Source organism: Malania oleifera, chromosome 2, assembly GCF_029873635.1.
Source record: "Malania oleifera isolate guangnan ecotype guangnan chromosome 2, ASM2987363v1, whole genome shotgun sequence".
In the NCBI taxonomy this organism is placed as follows: domain Eukaryota; kingdom Viridiplantae; phylum Streptophyta; class Magnoliopsida; order Santalales; family Ximeniaceae; genus Malania; species Malania oleifera.
This window is the reverse complement of record NC_080418.1, coordinates 46,551,161-46,572,013: the sequence shown is the minus strand read 5'-3', so window position 1 is coordinate 46,572,013 and position 20,853 is coordinate 46,551,161. Positions and strand designations below refer to the sequence as shown.

Sequence of the window (20,853 nt, the reverse complement as noted above, 5' to 3'; positions counted from 1 at the left end):
TTGTTGATTAATGCAATGCCGAGTGATTAAATTGTAAGTGACATTGCTCCCCCAGAATTATATCATGTAACATGAATCTAAGCAACCTCTCAACTATGCATGAGACCTAATTCACACCTAATTTGAATAAACCTATCCTCCGCAAGTGGTTTCGTGAATATATCTGCTTTTTGTTCATCCATGCATACAAACTCTAGTGTTACATCCCCTTTTTTATACATGACCATGAAGAAAGTGATGTCGTATTTCTATGTGCTTAGTTCGTGAATGTAATATGAGATTCTTTGAGATATTTATTGCACTCGTATTATCGCATCTTATAAGGATTTTTTCATAACTAAATCCAAAATCCTTCAATTGTTGCTTCATGTAAAGCGTTTGAGCACAACAACTACCTGCTGCTATGTATTCAGCCTCAGCTGTGGAAAGAGCAACTGAATTTTGTTTCTTACAAAACCAATAGTGCAAGGAGTACCCTAAGAAATGACAAGTACAACTAGTGCTCTTCCTATCCACTTTACTACCCACAAAATCAGCATCTGAATAACTAAGAGTCTCAAAGGATGTGTACTTAGGATACCATAACCCAATGTCCACGGTTCCTATAAGATATCTAAGTATCCATTTAACAGCTAGAAAATGAGAATTTTTTGGTGCAGACTGAAATCTTGCGCACAACCATACGCTAAATATTATATCTGGTCTACTGGCAATCAGGTATAACAAGCTACCTATCATTCCATGATATAGCTTGATGTCTATTGGTATACCTTGTTCATCTTTGTCTAATTTCAATGAAGCGCTCATAGGTGTACCTAGTATTTTTCCGTCTTCCATATTAAACCTTTTAAGTAAGTCTCCAATATACTTTGATTGATTTATGAATATTCCATGATTTGCTTGTTTGATCTGAAGTCCTAGGAAGAAATTTAGTTCACCCATCATGCTCATCTCAAATTAATTTTGCATGGTATTGGCAAATTCATTACACAATTCTTTATCTATAGCGCCAAATATGATGTCATCTACATATACTTGCACTAGGAGAATATCATCTTTCTTAGACTTTATGAACAGGGATGTGTCTATCTTTCCTCTTATAAATATGTTTTCTAATAGAAAACCGCTTAGCCTTTCATACCAAGCTCTAGGAACTTGCTTTAAATTGTACAAGACTTTTGTTAGTCTATACACGTGATCTGGATTCTTTTGGTTTTCAAAGCCTGGGGGTTGTTTTACACACACTTCTTCATTTATGTAGCCATTTAAAAATGTGCTTTTGACGTCGATTTGATATAGCTTGAAATCCTTAAAAGCTGCATATGATAAAAGCATTCGAATGGCTTCCATCCTAGCTATAGGGGCAAATGTTTCTTCAAAATCTATACATTCTTCTTGATTATATCCCTGAGCTACTAATCTAGCCTTATTTCTCACAACTACTCCATGTTCATCTTTCTTATTCTTATATATCCATTTGGTCCCTATGATTGACTTATTCTCAGGTCTGGGAACTAATGTCCATACTTTGTTTCTCTCAAATTGATTTAATTATTCTTGCATGGACTGCACCTAAGATTCATCCTCTATAACTTCAATCACATTCTTAGGTTCTTCTTGAGATAGAAATGCAAAATGACTAACCATATTCCTAAAAGAGGAGCGAGTGGCTACTCCACGTAATGGTTCACCTATTATTTGATCTATGGATGATTCTTTATGTATTTCCATTCTCTAGGTGGTTCATTAACCTCATTTTCAGTTTGATCAATTTCAATGGATGGTTCTTTAAGTTCATTTTTCTTTTATAAATCATTCTCAATTGATAGTTCTTCTAGTTCCTTGTTTAATTCAATTTCATCTTCATCAGTTCTTTTGGAGAAGGGATTTGACTCATCAAACACTATATGAATAGATTCTATGACCGTCAATGTTCGTTTGTCATATACTCTATAGGCTTTACTATCTAAGGCATACCCTAGGAAGATAGCTTCATTTGATTTCACATCAAACTTTCCTAGATGCTCATTGTCTCTAAGCACAAAATACTTACAGCCAAAGACATGAAAATATAACATGTTTGGTTTATAGCTATTTCATTATTCGTAAGGAGTGTTATTAAGTGATGGTCTAATCGGAACTCTAATTAGCACATTGCAGGCGGTATTCACTACCTTGGCCCATAAGTATTTAGGTAATTTATGTTCGTTAAGTATAGTTTTGGCCATTTCTTGTATAGACCTATTCTTCCTTTCAACTACACCATTCCGTTGCGGTATTCTACGTGTTGAAAAATTATGGGAAATTCCTAATGAATTACAATAGTCTTCCATGCCTTGATTTTTAAATTCTCTACCCCTATCACTTCGAATTTTAGTAATTGTGTATCCCTTTTCATTTTAGACTTTCTTATACAAGTTTATAAATTGTTCACATGCTTCATCTTTGTGACCTAAGAATAGTACCCATGTGTATCTTGAAAAATCATCAACAATGACAAAGGCGTATGATTTTCCTCCTAAACTCTGAATTGGGTTTGGTCCAAATAAGTCTTAGTGTAGCATTTGGAGTGGCCTAGTAGTGGATATTTCTTTCTTCTTCTTAAAGCTTGTTCTTGCTTGTTTTCCTAATTGGCATGCATCACAAATTTTATCTTTCAGAAATTTAGTCTTAGGCATTCCCTTCTAATTATTTCTTAACTAGTTTTGAGATTAAATCCATGTTTGCGTGACCTAGTCTCCAATGCCAAATCCAGCTTATTTCATTCATAGCAGATAAGCATGTCACACTCTGTGAAGTTAAGTTATCAAAGCTTGTGGTATATACATTTTCTTGACACTTAGCAATGAACAATATCTTATTATCAGTTTTGTGTTCAACTATGCACTTGTCATGTTCAAATGATACTATGTAGCCTTTATCACATAGTTGACTTATGCTCAATAAATTGTGCTTTAAACCTTCAACTAGTAAAACGTCATCTATAATGAGTCAGGAATCATTACTGACTTTACCTACACCTGTGATCCTTCACTTAGCATTATCTTCAAAAGTAACAAACCCTTCATGGTTGGGTATGATGGATGTGAACTTTGCTTTACCCCCGGTCATGTGGCGTGAGCATCCGCTATCCATATACCATCTATCTTTTAAGGATGCTGATCTTAAGAAAATCTATAAAACACAATCAAATAACTAGCTTTGGTACCCAGATTGTCTTGTGTCTAGGGGGGTTAGTGCTAGATTGACCTTTGACCTTCCATACTTTCTTTATTTTAACATATTTATTTTTGAAAGGACAGTCGAATTGTATGTGATCCAACCTTCTACATTTAAAGCATGTAGTATTTCTATAATAAATCTTAGTTGGAGCATATGACTTTGACTCTTTTGTAAAATAACCCATGTAAATATGTCTTTTCTTTATATTTTCGTTACCATTAAAACCGAACCCTTCCTTTTCTAGGGAATTTCTTTGAGATCCTAGGAGCTTTTCAAAATTATTTTTTCCTTTAGTAAATTTGCAAATAATTTCAGATTTATCTTTCAAATCCTTTTCTAACTCCTCAATTTTCAAATCTTTATTTCTTATAAAAGATGCAAAAGATTCATTTTGACGTTCAAGTAAGCTTGAAAGTTCTTTGACTTTACTTCTCAACTCAAAAATTTTCTTTATTTTCTTCTCAAGCATTTAAATAGTGTACAAGTATTTTTGTTTTTGTTCATCATATTAAATTATATCATTTTCATTTTTAGAATGACTCGAATAATATGAAGATGATGAAAATGATGATTGTACCTACAGGTCATCATGTGCCGTCCGACTTTCAGCGCCTTCTTCTTTTTCTTTGAGGCTTTCATGAGCTTGGGGCACTCAAGCTTGATATGTCCAACTTCTTAGCAGTTGTAGCATGTGGTGGATCCTCATTCTTTTTCTTCATGCTTTGCTCTCCTCTTTTCGATTTAGAGTTCCGGAATTTTCTGTTGAACTTCTTGTTCTTCTTCAAGAACTTCCCGAACTTCTTTGTTAGCAAGGACATGTCCTCATTCATTTCGAAATAACTTCCTTCACTTGAATAGCTTGATGATGCCTTAAGCGTAGTGGCCTTCTTAGATTTGCTTTGCTCATTTTTCCTCTCATTTATTGCTAGCTCATAGGTGATGAGTGATCCAATGAGTTCGTCCACTGACATCACCTTGAGATTTCTCCTTTCTGCTATTGTCGTAGCTTTCACTTCCCACACTGGAGGTAATCCCCTGAGTATTTTCCTGATCAATTCATAAGTAGGGTAAGTTTTTCGAAGAGCATTTAAAGAGTTAATGATGTGTGTGAATCTAGTGTACATGATTTGTATGGATTCATCAGTCGTCATTTTAAATGCTTCATATTCACTAGTGAGCATATCTATCCTACTATCCTTGACTTCCTTAGTACCTTCAAATGTAACTTCTAATTTTTCCCAAATCTCTTTAGTTGAGTTACATGCCATTATCTTATTAAATTCATTAACATCTAATGCACAGAAAAGTAAGTACATGGCAGTGACATTGATTTGAACTGATTTCCAATCCTCTTCAGTACATTCATCTTCAGTTTTAGGTACATTAATCTTATCAATTACTTTCATGGGAATGTGATTTCCCTTAGTAACTATTTTCCAAACCTTCCAATATACGTTCAGTAGATATATGCTCATCCTACATTTCCAAAAGGTATAATTTACACCACATAAAATGGGTGGTCTAGTGGATGAGTGTCCCTCACCGAATGGAGTTACACCAATATGAGCCATGTGATCATTTTACAAATTAACTATCAAGTCTATGTAAAACCACTCTGATATCAAATGTTGAGTCAGGTGTAATCCCAAAGGGGGGGTGAAATGGGTATTTAAAAAATTCTTTGACACTTATTTACTGCTTAAACTCTTCTTATATATTTACCAATGAGTTCTTGTTATTCAATTACTTATGTGTAAGGTTATCCAACCTATACATGCAATATAAACAATTTAAATGCAGTGCTGAAAATAAAGAGTAAAGGGAAGAGAGAAGACAAACACGGTTTTTACGAGGTTTAGCCGACTTGGCCTACGTCCTCGCCTTGAGCAACCACTCAAGGATTTCACAAAATCCCAGCTCCTTAAATTAGGACGGAGCTTCCTTTACAATCCGCTGCTTACAAGAGGCACAACTCCCTCCTACTCCGCTGCTTACAAGAGATACAACTCTCTCCTCACACACCGGTTCACACTCCGAACCGTGTATACAATAAAATCTGAAAAATAACACTCAAAATAATGCTTCTAACAAAATCTTGTGAGTGCAATTCAATTTCCTAACACATTGATATATGATTAAACTTGAAGCTCATGAATGTATGAAAATGATACAATCGCTTATGTATGATATGCTTCAACACACAAACCCCCTTTAATCACAACTCCCACGTAATGATATATTTAAAATGCTTTGGAGTATACTAGGGTTCTAGTTCTCTTTGTAAAGATGCACACATATATCTAATGTAAACTTGATAAAAGCCTTGTCTTGAATATTTTATCAATATATATATATAAAAAGCTTCCTATCAAATATTTAATCCCAACTAGATCTTTGTAATATGTAAATGTATATGATATGTAATTCAAAGAAAAAAATCTTGAGTATGAGATTTTCCAAACAAAATATCCCTTAATAAAATAGATATTTTTGAATACCAGGGATATATATATTCAAGTGTTTTAATATATCTAAAATATAAATATTTTATCTTAATACCCACTTGAATCAAACCATTCAATCAAACAAACAACCTTAATCAAGTAATGATCTTGTTTAAAAAATATGTATATGTATAAGCAATTTCAAGATCAACCTTTTAATACCTAATCAAAAATAGATTTTTCAATAATATGCTCTATGAACACTATTTATATAAATATATATACTCTTGAATCAATAACAATTAATTAATAGCTAAACAACTTTCTCAAGTAAAGATCTTTTGAAAAACAATTTTTTTTTTTATATATGTATGAACGCACACAAGATCAAACTTTTATAAGGATAATCAAGAACACATAATGAGATGAGAAGTTCTTGAGAATAATAACTCGAATGATCAAACCTCATTACTAGATTGAAATACACTTGAATGAATGAATGCCCTTTGATTTCCCGAGTAGATTTGCCCAAAGAAGATGAAAGTAGAATGAAGTGTAGACAATCAGCTAAAGTTTCTCTATATTCTTGCAATAAGGCGTGTTCTTCTCTTGTTGTGTGTCATGGCTTCATTCTAGGGTTTAGATATTCAGTATATATAGTGTCTTACCGTTAGGATTAATCTCAACCATTGGATTAAAGAAATAGCTTGTGCGTTCGTTTAATAAAAATCACAATTTTAAGTTTCCCGCAGGTTCATGCGCCTGAGGGTGAAAGCCCAGGCGACCGAAGTCCTTTAATCCTTTGAAAAAATCAAGTTGAGCTGCAGGGTCAGGCGCCTAAAGATAATGTCAGGCTACTAAAGTGGTTCAGGCGCCTGAGTTCCAGTGTCAGGCGACTGAGGTGCCTCGACCAACTTGCTGTGTTATCACATTAATTCTTCAAGCTACTAAACTTAATTTTCAGGCTCCTGAAGAAATTCTTTAGGCTACTGAGCCTGAGTTCACACTACTAAAGTCCCCTTTTCTCAATTTTTCTTTTTCTAACTTAAATTATGCTTTGCTATTTTTCTTGGGCCTTTTTATAGAACATATTTTCCATGATTTTAAAAAACCTATCTAAGTCCATAAAGGTTCCCTAATGATATACATGAAATGCATGAATCCTAAAATCATTCTAAGTTACGTTGAGCCTCAAATTAATTCATATGAAAATGTAAGTACATAAGTTCTAAATACCCATTCCCAAGATGTTCTTGAACTTTGCCGCTTGCATCTTAATTCTCATACTCTTTGAGTTCCATGGATCTTGCCAATATATGTTAGTTTTACTTTGTGACTTCCATGGCTCGTTATCTTTCCGTGCATGCTTAATATGGTTCCTGTTCACAAACTCAATGCACATATCAAATACCAAGTGATTTGTCATTATAAAAATAGGATTGAACTCGTAGAGTCAACACATTCCATCCTTAGTCAAATGGGCAGACTGAGAGGACGATACAGATACTGGAAGATATGCTCCGAGCATGTGCATTAGATTTTGGGGATAGCTTGACTCAATTCATGCCGTTGGTGGAGTTCGCATATAATAACAGTTACTAGACCAGTATTGGTCTGACACCATTTGAGGTTTTATATGGTAAAAGATGTCAATGTCGTTTGTATTGGGACGAGATGGGTGAGTGGCGAGTTGTGGGACCAGAGCTTGTGCAATAGGCATACGATAAGGTTCGGCTCATGAGAGATAGAATCAGGGCAGCTCAAAGTTGACAGAAGAGTTATGCCGATAATCGCTGCAGGAAGTTAGAATTTGACATTGGTGATCATGTATTTTTGAAGATAGTTACGTTAAAAGGGGTTATGAGGTTTGGAAGGAAGGGTAAACTTAACCCTAGGTTTATCGGTCCGTTTGAGATTCTAGAGAAAGTGGGACTGGTTGCCTATTGGTTAGCTTTACCACCTACGTTATCCAAGATGCACGACGTAGTCCATGTCTCTATGTTAAGGAAATACGTCCCACACCCTTCTAATATTATCAGTTATGGTGAATTAGAGCTTAGTGATTCACTATTCTATGAGAAGGTACCCGTGCAGACTCTGGATAGAAAAAAACAGGAACTACATAATATGAAGATTCCTCTAATAAAGGTTCTTTGGAGGAATCATGCAATAGAAGAGACTTATTGGGAGCTCGAGGAACAGATTAGACAGAAGTACCCGCAATTGTTCTAGGAAGTTCATATGTAATTAGGAAATGTAAGTAAATATGTAGTATTTCTTTTGCAGGTACATGTAATACTTTAGTTAGTAAGTTATATTTTAGTTTTGGGGGAAATTTTCTTTTGTATATGTAATCTCCCAGAACTCGAAATGTAACCACAGTATTCCTCTGCCATAAGTGAGGGTAAGTAATAAAATAAGTAGACCATTTTGCCTTTAAGGGATTATGAATTATATGAATAGTAAATTTCGAAGACAAAATTTTTAAAGAGGGGAGAATGTAATGACCCGTGAAATAATGATATTTAAATAATAAAGAAAAGGGTAAAATGGAATTTGAATAGAAGGAGGCAGTATAGGCTCGTCAAAAAAGGTGTACATCGTCGACGAGAAGATACCAAGAGGTTGTTTTGGGCGGCTTTCAATTTCGTCGACGAATGGGAGAGTTCATCGAAAAATTTCCTCATGACCTTGTTGACGAGGTAACGTGGCTTGTCGACAAATACCCTAGTATAAATAGCCTAAAACTTAATTTTTACGCATATAATCGGTTGAAATATCACTCTCTCTCTCTCTCTCTCTCTCTCTCTCTCTCTCTCTTTCTCTCTCACCTCTCTGCTATTTCTCTCTCCTCTCTCTTCGATTTTGGCTCTGTCGTTCGCCAAACCAATGATCTGAGGCCAACACGACGCTTTTGGGGAAGTTCTCTCCAAATCTGTTATAGCGGATTGTTGGTAGAAGCGAGTTGAAATCATCCATAAGTTAAGCTAAGACTTTTTATGCCAAATTTGGTCTTTTCATAGTTATATGAAATGATATTCACATAAAAATACTGAAGTTTAGTTCTGAGAGTTGTTGAATTAAGGGTATTGAACGGAGAACTCTGCGGGTGCACGACGAGTGGAATTTTTGGGGGGTTTCTTTCTAGTGTCAAGTAAGCGAATATTCTAAAGCAGCTATTTTCCCCGCGAATTACCATTATTTATCAGCAAATTAATTTTCAGAAAAACATGTATTATATCTAAATATTATTGAGTAAATGCATATTTGGGAAAATACTGTTGTTATACAAGAATTACGATTTTATAATGAAATGTATAACTTTATTCAACTTTGTGTGGCATGAATATTATTTTTACATTATATGTAGTATATTATGTCAATTTTACAAATAAGCATGTTTTCAGGAATTATGAAATAATGCAGTATATGATGATTTTGAAATACATGATAAATGACTTAATTACTCAAAATGATATCTATGAGATTTTCGGTGCAAGGACGTGATTGATAGTCGACGCAAGGCTGTGTATGTTATATGTCTACGGCGCAAGGCCGTGTTTATGGAATGTTCGGCGCACGTCCGTATTTACGAAATGTTCGGTGCAAGGCCGTATTTATGAAATTATGGAAATTCTATCAATCCACTTATGTTAAATGCAATATTATCATGTACTATATGTGATCAGAACCCAGATGTTAGTTTAATTCAGTTCAGGAGCACGGTACCATAGCTAAATAGATCAGATATCTATGTTCAGATTGGTGCTAACCACCCCACGAGGGGGTGGAAGATGGATAGTAGATGTGGCTTTCAGTATAGAGTTATAGACGTCCACCTAGCTGTACGAACCAAGGTGTGGCAGACCCATTGTACTTACAGACATTTTTGACTCAGCAGTGGTCGGCTAGCCATTGTCAGGTCCCACATTTGGGCTGCGCAGTCCATCATAAGGGGGGGGGTAATACATGACACTAGCTAACTATTCATCCTGGGTATGTTTTTCAATATTGTTAGCTATACTAGACATTTTATGAACTATGTGATTTATTAGAAAATAAGAAAGTACATGATTATTCAGTATGTTATGATAAATGTTTCATGTATATGAAATGTACTGCATAAGTATAATTACATCAAATGTTCCTGTTGTCATACAACTGTATTTAATTTATTTTCCTTTACTGAGAAGCGTCTCACCCCCGAACTTTAATAATTTTAAAGAAACTCAGAAGGACTGGTAGGTTGTGGCCGCTGTTGAGCCTGTAGTACAGCCCCATTAGGAGGGTAAGTTTGAACTATGATCAATGGTCATGTTGTAGGATCCTAGGAAATACTTTCGGTATTTTTTAATATTTTGGGAGATTGTATATAAACATAGTGTTTTGGATTATTGTTAACTCTCGTATTATGTATTTTGTGGTAATGAGGTTGATGATTTACATTTACTGCTGCCTAAATTCCACTGTGTATGACAGGTGTCCTCGCTACTCACAGGTTCGAGTTGACTATTTTACATATTATGTTTTATTATATGATTACATAAGTAGGTCGTTATATAACTGGTGGAGTGATACCGTTTACAATCAGGTTAATTAACAAGGCTGACCTCAACCTACAATTGCACCTTACCAGAATGGTGCACCTAACTTTCTTAACCAGGTCTAAACTAATCCAGGACAATTCAAGGCGGTTAGTCTCCCACACCTGAAATACAAAAGATATAATAATCTGCATACAAACAAATGCTTCTTACACAAGTAAATATGTACAACTATATATGCAAAATATATTCAATGTATCTCAAACAGATAGGAACTATAAGTTTAGTGCAATTTGTGTGCTAACACTCAAAGTAGTGTCTATATTCAATCAAGAACATAGAGTGCATCCCCAAGATAATCTTTGGACCAACATATAGATGCAAATCTCAATAACGATTTAGGGTTTCAAAGATTTCCACCAAGGTAATCAAAATATCTCCACAAAATATATTCTCAATACTCAAGCATAATAGATATTTGAAAAATGAGTTCGTGAAAAAGATTTTGCACACTCAAAAATCACAAACTCAATGAGTCTTGTAATGAGGATGCAAAGACTCACTAGTTACAAGATTTTTCCCACACACTAATTTATCAAATAAAATCAAGGAAAAAACATATTTTATAACTATTGATACCTTGATTCAAATATGCATATATATAGCAATTATTAGCTTACTCAATTAATTTCATTTGGTTTTGTTAACAAATTAATATGCATGTACCTATTTTACATAATTAAGTACATATTTTTCAGTCGAGTAATGGATTGAATGCCTTTGAAAGGTGGTGGAAAGATATGATGGTGATAATGTTTGAAGATATACGATTATTGGTTTCATCCGATATTCAACAATTGATTTTATATGATTTAAAATTAAGTATGAAAATGAGTAAAATATTTTCTACAGATGGATCATACATGGATCGTAAATGATCACTCTACCTATTTTGACTTTATCGGTCTTCACCTATACCCACGTTCTTAACATGTCTACCTGTTATGTGTGTCTATTGAAAAAGCACTGGAAAATAAAAAAAAGATAAATTTATTTCATAGGTATGTTTGATATGTGTCGGGCAAGTGTCGTATACTAACTCTTCCCCCTCTAAAAGTGTAGATCCATCTTTAACTCCCTAGGTACATTACGTTTTAGGCAACCAATTTTAATCCTCGTATACTAGGTAACATGGCTTGCAGCAAAACATTTTCTTGTTTCAACTTAATTTGAATACTTTTATTATTAATATTCATATTATTCATTGCAACGTGCATGTACGGATCATATAAATCCATACTCACTCAAACTTGACGGAAATTGGGCTTTTAACAGATAGATTGCCCGAAACCCATGTTAAAAATCCCTGAGCAAATGCCCCATTAGGGTTGCCACTATTGGTTCGACTAAAGGTCACTACATACGTTATCTTCTGGTTTAACATGGAGAACTCAAGCTTGTCAGGCTTCACACTCACATCAACTCCTCCTGGTGTAGTTACCTCTAGCGTATAAGAGGAATTAGCTTGGCCAACATTTGTCACTGTCCTAGTATAATTTTTTGGTGCATCACCCAACATGATAGAAAATGAAGGATAGTTAAGTTGCGCCTCAGGTATACTGGTTTCTTGTGAACAATTCACAACACGTCGAGTGATGCCCCAAACCTCATTGTCAGTATAACCTAAACCACATAAATATGGCAAGTAGTCGTCAGGTTCAATGTCGTAAATGAGTCCCGGGTCGTTTGCTTTTAAAGCGTTCACATGGCCAGCGCCGGTGGCGAAGATGCTAGCTGGGAGACCCGTTTCATCAGTGATTAACTTCCCTTCAAGGTCTACTACATTCGCAGAAGTCATGATTGCAGACTTAATGGCAGCTGGTGACCAGTCTTGATGGGAACTTTTGAGCAAAGCTCCAATGCCACTAAGATGGGGGCATGACATTGATGTGCCAGAAACCATGTTATATGTTAAATTTGAAGTAGAGGTTGTGTTTAAAGTTGAGTTCGAAGTTGTGTTGCCCTCCAAAGGAAATGGCCATGCAGCTAAAATGCTAATCCCAGGCCCAATAATATCAGGTTTCAAAATGCCAGGGCTTGGCTTGTTTGGGCCTCTAGAAGAGAAGGAAGTAACTGATGGAGCTGAAGTAATCCCAAAAGTAGTTCCCTTAAACATGATCGTAGCTGTAGGTTGTGATGTGGAGTTTAGATAGGCTTTGATTTTCAACCCCAAATCATAGCTAACATGTGCTGCAGGAAGAACATGCACTTCTGCAAGCGTACTAAATCCATGGACCGCTCGATTCACCAAAACCATGGCAGCCCCACCGGCGTCTTTCACTTCCTGCCCTTTGGCGATTCTTGAGGCATTCAGGCCTCGCTCACACAATACCACCTTTCCTTTCACTTCGATTCCTCCCAATGATCCTGTGCTACAAAGTGCAGAAGACTGGTTACCGTTCATGCCTGGGTAAACTAAAGGTAGTAATGTAGAAGGGAAATCCGTGGGTTGGAAAGCAGATTCCCCGTCAAGCTCCTCTCCATTTCCAAGGCGCACTGTTGCTCTTATGCTTCTGTCGATGGTGCTCGCCCCGACGGTGAGGAACCAAGGGGCTTCGTTACCTATCGTACCATTGTTTGGACCAGAGTTCCCTGCTGAACAGCTAACAAAAATTCCTTCCTGCATTGCGCGAAATGTGCCAAGTGCGATTGAGTTGTTGAAAAAAGCTGCAGAACCCGTGCCAAAGGACAGCGAAATTATGTCCACCCCATCCTCCAAGGCTGCGTCAAAAGCAGCTAGGACATCGCTATCAACACAGTCCCCTTCGGCGCATACCTTGTAAATAGCCAAGTGAGCTAAAGGCGCCGTGCCAGCAGCTGTGCCATTGGCATTGCCAAACACATTAGCGCCCGCAACGAAATTGCCAGCTGCTGTAGTTGCTGTATGAGTGCCATGGCCGACCACGTCAAATGGAGCAGTTCTTCTAATGTTGTCCTCATCATTTTGGCTATAATTTTTGAAATTTCTCGCCCCAATAAGCTTGTTATTACACACTGTTTGGTTAAACTCGCACTTCCCTTTCCATTTAGATGGTGGGGGTGGGACTCCTTCATCATTTAATGAAACGTGGGTTGGGTGTATTCCGGTGTCCATGACTCCAATTATGATACCTTTACCAAAATTTGAATCTTTCCAGAATCCCATGTCAGGGTGCAACCCCAGGAACTGGGGGGTGTGGGTTGTGTGTAGAGGTAGTTTTCTCTCGGGATAGGCTAGCACAAACCCATCCATTGCTGACATGGATTCCACTTCCTGTGGAGTAAATTTAGCAGCAAATCCAGATATTACATTTCGATAGGAGCATACCATTCTTTCTCGTCGGGGAAGGCTATTTGTGCCGGTCGGCAAAAATGACATATGCCACTTCTGGAGGTAATCTGCTATTTGTGAGGAATTTCCATGAGCATCGGCTGTGGTCGGTGCTTGCTTTACGATAACAATGTATGTCTGCAAGTTGGTCTGCTCATCAACTTCATTTCCAAGGATTGTCTTTGAAGTGTCCCTCACTTGGGAAATTGCTAGAGGAAAACTAAGCATGAAAGGCAGGAAAAGAGGAAAGATGTTGGCCATTTTTGGCCAGAGACCCCAATTCTTGTATTTCTCCATGAAGGTAGAAGTAGAGCTGGGTTAGAAAAATGATTAATTGCGTTCTTATATATATAGCGAAACAGCAACATCATAATTGGATGTATTTCTTAGGGTATTAAATTATTTTTTTTCATTATTTATTTATTTTTTAATTTAGTCAATATGCATGTGATTTTAAAGTAAAAGAAAGCAAGATCGCAACAATGTGACAAGTTTGATTGATAATTCAAAATTAGGGAGAGGAAAAATGAAGAGTGAAGAGGAAAATATATAATAAAATATTAAACCGTAGTCATCATAAAATGAAATGTACAGTTAGTAAACTTATCTAAAGCGCAAATCCTAAGCTCAATCTAACCATTGATCCCGAGCATAACACTACGTATTAATTTACCCAAACAACATTCCGACATTCCTTCAATGTGAATCACTGCACAGTGTATAGTGCTCAGTGAACAATGTAGACAACGTGTATGGTAGCCACAAAATTTCATTAATATATACATATGGGAGGGCGGGTGAGAGAGAGTGAGAGAGAAGAAGACGACCAAGAAGAAGAAGATGAAGATGATGAAGAAAGAGGGACCTAACTGCAACTCGCAAAAAGAATATTAAACAATAGTAGTTTTAGTATGGTGCGTGGTGGCTTTGTCGTCGCAAAAAGAATAGTATGGTGCATAGTTGCTTTATTATCCATACAACCATATCACTTTAGCTACATTGAAATAAGGACTTTAATAATTTAAATATTATATTTATCCATATTGAATATTATTTATATTAAAATTTATTTTAATATGCTCAAATTTAAAAATAAAATATTAATAATGCGTAGAATTAATATTTCATTCGCCAGAAATTTTTTTTTTAAATTTTTTTCTCATTTTTTTCCCAATAACTAAACATGAAATAGTGATTCATTTGTATATTTTTTGTTTTCTTTTTGTTAATGATTTTCAAGTTCTAAATATGATCTTAAAGTCTTTAAGAATTGTCTTCTTTTGCCCCACAAAATAATAATAATAATAAAAAAATAATGGAGACATTTGATCAAGAAAATTTTTACAACTTCACAAAAAACCTCAATGGTCCGTTTAGATCAAGGATTTTACTTAAGAAAAGAAAAGGAAAAGGGGGTGGGGTAACCACAACAACGACTCATTTTTCATTGTATTTCCCTTTTATATTATATTTTATATGATTAAAATTTGAGCAAAAAGCAAATGTTAATGATATGTAAAATAAAAATTTTATTCATGAATTTGCCATATTTTTTACTATTTTTTTTTTCTTATTTTTTCTCAATAGATTTCTTGACATTTTCCTTTCCTTTCCCAAATATTTTTAAGGTTCCAAATGGGCCCTAAATATATGGGTTTTACAGAATTTTTTTAAAAAATAAAATAATTATAATATAATATAAATTGTATTGTGAGATAATTATTTTCAAAATTTGCTCATAAAATTTTGCATTATTCTACACAATATTTAATAACATATTATAAAATATTTATATATAAAATTTGGAAGTTATTTGTTTGTTCTATATTAGGAATTAATATAATTTGAGAGCTATTATTTTCACTCCAAAAACACTGCCGGCAGTCCACACCTATTTCTTGGATCAAATGACAAAAAGTGTTGCCTTTTCATTGAATATGATGCTCAAATCAGAGAGAAAAAGAGTGATCAACTGCAGTTGGTACTAAAAGTCTTCTCAGGATCCTAAGTTGTTTGGGCTTTAGATTACATTAAAGAAAAAATCCATGTGATTCTTTTCAAAATGGTCGAATCAAGTCACGTTGGGTAAAAAATTTTTAGAAAAACACTTAGGGGAAAAATTAAATACATATGTTAGGAAAAAACATTAAACATATTATAATATGAATAACAAATAGGTTGCGTCATAATTTGACAGAACCTGTAATAGATAATATTATAAAGTGGGAGAAGTTGTAATCTAAAGATCTGAGGTATACTGAATGTTCAAGGTTTAAGCTAAATTTTAGGTTAATTCAAGAGCATAAAAAATAATTTAGGGGATTGTAAACACAAATCAATATGCTCAAAGTAGATGACTAGAAATCGCATCATGGAAATATGCATGATTTACCAAGAATGAGAAAAAGTCCAACCAATGATTACTTTGTGCTTAATTTGCCTAAAAGAATTGAAACTTTTTTTGTGGATTAATTGATGAGTGTGATTCTCATTTCAAATATAGCTCTTCAAAATTTAATATTTTCAATCACTATTGACGTGCCCCGAACAATTTTCTTTACCAACAACTATTACAATTTCGACTAATTTATTTGAAATTGGTTCACAAGGTTCTATCTAGTTTACCTATTTATTGGATTCAATTAATCAACAAATACCTTTTTTTATATCACAATTATCTTATAATATAATAATACATGATTGGCATCCAAATTAGAAAGGTACTTCTTTTCTTAAAATGGTAGATATTTGACTGCAAAAGCAAAGGTCACTTTACACAAAAAAAAAGTATTAGTAAAAGAATCATTTGAAACATAAGGAATCTCATATGGCAAATAATTTCCATGAAAGATAACAAGTCGTGATTTAAAGATAAAGGAAAATCAATTATAGTTTGCTAACAGTGGTCCTAAATTTTTAAAATTCAATATTACATTAATAGTAGTGATATTTGCTAGAAATGAAAATTCAATTTTAGTTTCCTAACAAAAAATATCTTACTTAATAATTTTCTATTTATAGTTTTCTACAATGATCCAACCAAGGAGTCCCCTCTATGTGCATAGAATCTTTGAAATTGAATTATGGGTGTGTCCTCTCTATGCCTAAAAATGCTTTCCTAGTAATTGTGGTATCACCAAAAAGAATATCCAATTCTTTTGCCTATTGTTAGGATTCCCAAATACATTGGGATTTCTAATTTATGTGCTATGATTCCGAGATCAATTGGGATTCTATTTAGTATTAGGAATATTATATAATGCTTATTGAAGGTCCACAATCTGACATTCAAAGTGAGGTCAAAGTGTGTTGGCCACGGACTACGACTACTACAATTTTCCTTAATTACATGACAAGAAGAAGAGTAGTTGGGAGAAGAACGATATCACTCCAGTAATACTATTAGCAAGCATAATGTTAACAACACTATCACACATATTAGTTTTGGTGCAATTCCAAGAGGGAGGGTGAATTGGTATTTAAAAATTTTATCCCCTACGTCAATTCACTAACATCAGTATTACACAAGTTTAGGGTCAATCTATGCAATTAATAAATAAACATACATGTGTAGTAATAGTAAAGCGCAGAAAGGTAAACAGTACACGCGAAATGTTAACAACGTTCGGCCAAATTGCCTGCGTACCCACCTTGGCTACACTAGCACAAGGATTCCACTACGACTCACTTAAACGGGTAGAGTGACATCAGTTACAACCAGGTCAATTCAAAGGGGTTGACCTCAACCAACATGCCCTACCAGGATGGTGCACCTAACTTTCCTAACCAAGTCTAAGCTAATTCAGGACTATTCCACAAGGCTAGTCTTCCTCTTTAGGCCCGCGCCTGGAATACAGTAAATGATATGAAATTTTTACATGAAAATATGCTTCTTCACAAGCAGATATGTACACCAGTATATCTCAAGCAATAATGCAAACACGTATGATATGTAAATATGCTTAGTGCTCTAATGTGTGCTAAACACTTAATCAAGTATCGATTATCAACCCAGATCTAGAGTGTATATCAAAGCAAGATTTGAAACATAGTATGTGAATATTGGAATATCAATCCACTTATGTTAAATGTTATATTATCATGTACTAGATGTTATAAGAAACACGATGATAGCTTTGTTTAGTTTCAGGAGCACGGTACTGTAGCAAAATATATGAGATATCTATGTTCAGATTGGTACTAACCACCCCACGAAGGGGTGGGAGATGGATAGTCGATATGGCTTTCAGTGTAGAGTTGTAGACGTCCACCTAGTAGTCCAGACTAGTGTGTGATGGGCCAATTGCACTTACGGACATTTTTCACTTGGCAGTGGTCTGCCAGCCATTGTCAGTCCCGCCTTCGGGCTGCACAACCCATCATGGGGGGGAAATACATGACAGCAACTAGTTATATATCGTGGGTATGTTTTCAATATTATTAGCTATACTAGACATTTTATGAACTATGTGATTTATTAGAAAATAAGAAAGTGCATGATTATTCAATATGTTATGATAAATGTTTTAGGTATATGAAATGTACAACATATGTATAATTGCATCAAATATTCATGTTTTCACACAGTTGTATTTAGTTTATTTTCCCTTACTAAGAAGCGTCTCACCTCCAAACTTCAATAATTTTCAAGAAACCCAAAAGGACCGGCGGGTCGTGGCCACTGTTGAGCTTGTTGTACCACCCCATTAGGAGGGTAGGTTTGAACTAGGATCAATGGTCTTGTTGTAGGATCATAGCAAATACTTTTGGTATATTTGGATATTTTGGGAGATTGTATATAATTACAGTGTTTTGGATTATTGTTAACTTTGGTATTATGTATTTTGTGGTAATGAGGTTGATGATTTACGTTTACTACTGCCTAGGTTCCGTTGTGTATGACAAGTGTGCCCGCTACCCATGGGTTCGGGTTGACTATTTTACTTATTATATTTTATTATATGATTAGATAAGCAGGTCGTTACAGTTTGGTATCAGAGCCTAGGATACTAGGTTCTGTATACTCTGGAATGCAGCAGTAATAATACTAAAGTATTGAATAAGGGAATTTGAGGTTTGGTTTTGTAGTCTAGATGCAGCACTTCCGTGGTAGTTTGTGTGATTTTTCTAGAGTGACGATTTCAGGAAAGTCGTGGTAAACTATCATTAGGTTCGGTATCTAGGTTGCAAGATTGAACCTTGAATTAATATCAGAAGTGATGAATTAATCAAGGAAATATAGTACTAGTTGGATGATATGTTATGGTGATATGGTTCTAAGTTAAGTTATTTATTTTTCAAGATAGACCCTGGTGGTAGTAGTGCTCATGCTAGTGGAAATGAGGGTACTAGACCCTCAGGCGCTGCAGGTGGAGATTTAGATGCCGTTTTACGCAGTGTAACATAGCAAGTCATGGCCGAAATTTCCAGGAGCTTGAGGGAACAGGGTGGTCCATCGATAGGCCATGGTAGCTTGATTGAGAAATTCATTAATATGAATCCTCCGGCTTTCTCAGGTGGAACTGATCCTGCAGTCGCTGAAAACTAGGTGCAGGTGATAGAGAAAGTGTTTGCAGTACTGCAGTGTTCAGAGGAGCAAAATGTACTATTCGCTACATATAAACTGACTGGAGAGGCCGAGAGATGGTGGTCGGCGATGAAACTCTTAGAGCAGCAGAGGACAGTACCTATGGAGATGACGTAGGAGCGATTTAAGGAGATATTTTTCAATAGGTATTTCCCAACCTTGTCGAAAGAAGCGAAGATTAAGGAGTTCCTGAATCTGAAGCAAGGACAGAAGACCGTACAACACTACGCAGCGAGATTCATTGAACTTTCTCGCTCGGCCCCATACATTATACCAGATGACGTGAAAAAGGTACAACAGTTTGAAAAGGTTAGAGAAGAGAAATTTATAAGCAGGTGTCAATTTTGAAGTTACAGGATTTTCCTACGCTAGTGGATAGAGCCATTATAGCAGAGATTGGAGAGCGGTTAAAAGCTAAGGAGCAGAGACAGAAGAAGAGATCCTCACCTTCTAGTTCTTATCATGGAGTCAATCATGGTTCGTGGAAGAGAGGTGGCTACTACATAGATCGGAGGTTAGAGACCGGGAATCGCGGTTTCCAAGGTGTGCAACCATCTCCAACTTGCCCGTCTTGCAAGAAGAGACACCTGAGGACGTGTCGTGTTAGGAGAGGCGTTTGCTACTGGTGTGGGGAGCCATGAAATATGATGAGGGATTGTCAGGCTCGGATTGGTGCTGCTCCTACTCCTAGACTTGCTCGAGGAGGCTACCAGGGGCCACATGGAGGCCAGAAGAGGAATATGGCTTCAGCCAGGGTTTTTGCTCTAATGCCGGGTGATGCTGAGGTGGTCAGCGACGTAGTGACAAGTATGGTTGATATGTTTTCATTTAATGTTATTACACTATATGACTCTAGGGCCACACACTCGTTTGCATTTGTGGAATGTGTTAAATTGTGTGGGGTTGAAACACAAACATTAGATGTTGAATTATTAGTAACTACATTGATTGGGGCAACATTGAGATGTAGTAGGGTACTCCGTGGTTATCGAGTTGATATTTAGGGGAGAATTCTATCTGTTGATTTGGTAGTGCTATACATGTATGGATTGGCTAGCAGCTAATTTGTCCAGTATAGACTGCTGTGCGAGAGAAGTTATATTCAGACCTCCAAGAAGACCAAAATTCATATTACAAGGTCACAACTATAGTCTCTACCTCAGATGGTCTTAGCTTTTCAGGCGAGGGCGCTACTTCTAAATGGTTGTTAGGGATTTGTGGCATTCGTGAAGGATACTGTAGGAAATGAAGTGAATCTCACTAGTACGCCAGTTGTAAAGGAGTTTACTGATGTGTTTTTGGATGAAATACTGGGTTTGCCACCTGATCGTGAGGTAGATTTTCCCATTGATCGACTTCTAGGTACAACACTGATCTCTAAAGCACCGTATCAGATGGCGCCGATAGAGTTGGCAGAACTGAAAGATCTATTGTAGGATTTACTTGATAAGGGCTTTATACAACCTAGTTATCTTTGTGGGGAGCCCTAGTACTATTTGTGAAGAAGAAGGACGGGTCTATGAGGATGTGCATAGATTACAAGGAGATTAATAAAGTGACAATCAAGAACAAGTATCCTCTACCCCTTATCGATGATTTGTTTGACTAGCTCCAAGGAAGACGGGTGTGTTCTAAGATTAACCTCAGGTCAGGCTGCTATCAAGTATGGGTAAAGGCAGAAGATGT

The 20,853-nt window shown here is 35.9% G+C and overlaps 1 protein-coding gene across 1 annotated transcript; it reads right to left on the bottom strand.

Annotated features, from left to right (window-relative positions):
• Positions 1–11,419: 11,419 nt before the first annotated feature.
• On the bottom strand, positions 11,420–18,287 carry LOC131148167 (subtilisin-like protease 4). The gene is made up of 3 exons (XM_058097901.1): positions 18,208–18,287; positions 15,752–15,837; positions 11,420–13,789 (listed from the first exon to the last, which is right to left on the bottom strand). The coding sequence occupies exons 1-3, from the start codon at positions 18,285–18,287 to the stop codon at positions 11,511–11,513; spliced, it is 2,445 nt and encodes an 814-aa protein (XP_057953884.1). The 3' UTR covers positions 11,420–11,510.
• Positions 18,288–20,853: the final 2,566 nt, after the last annotated feature.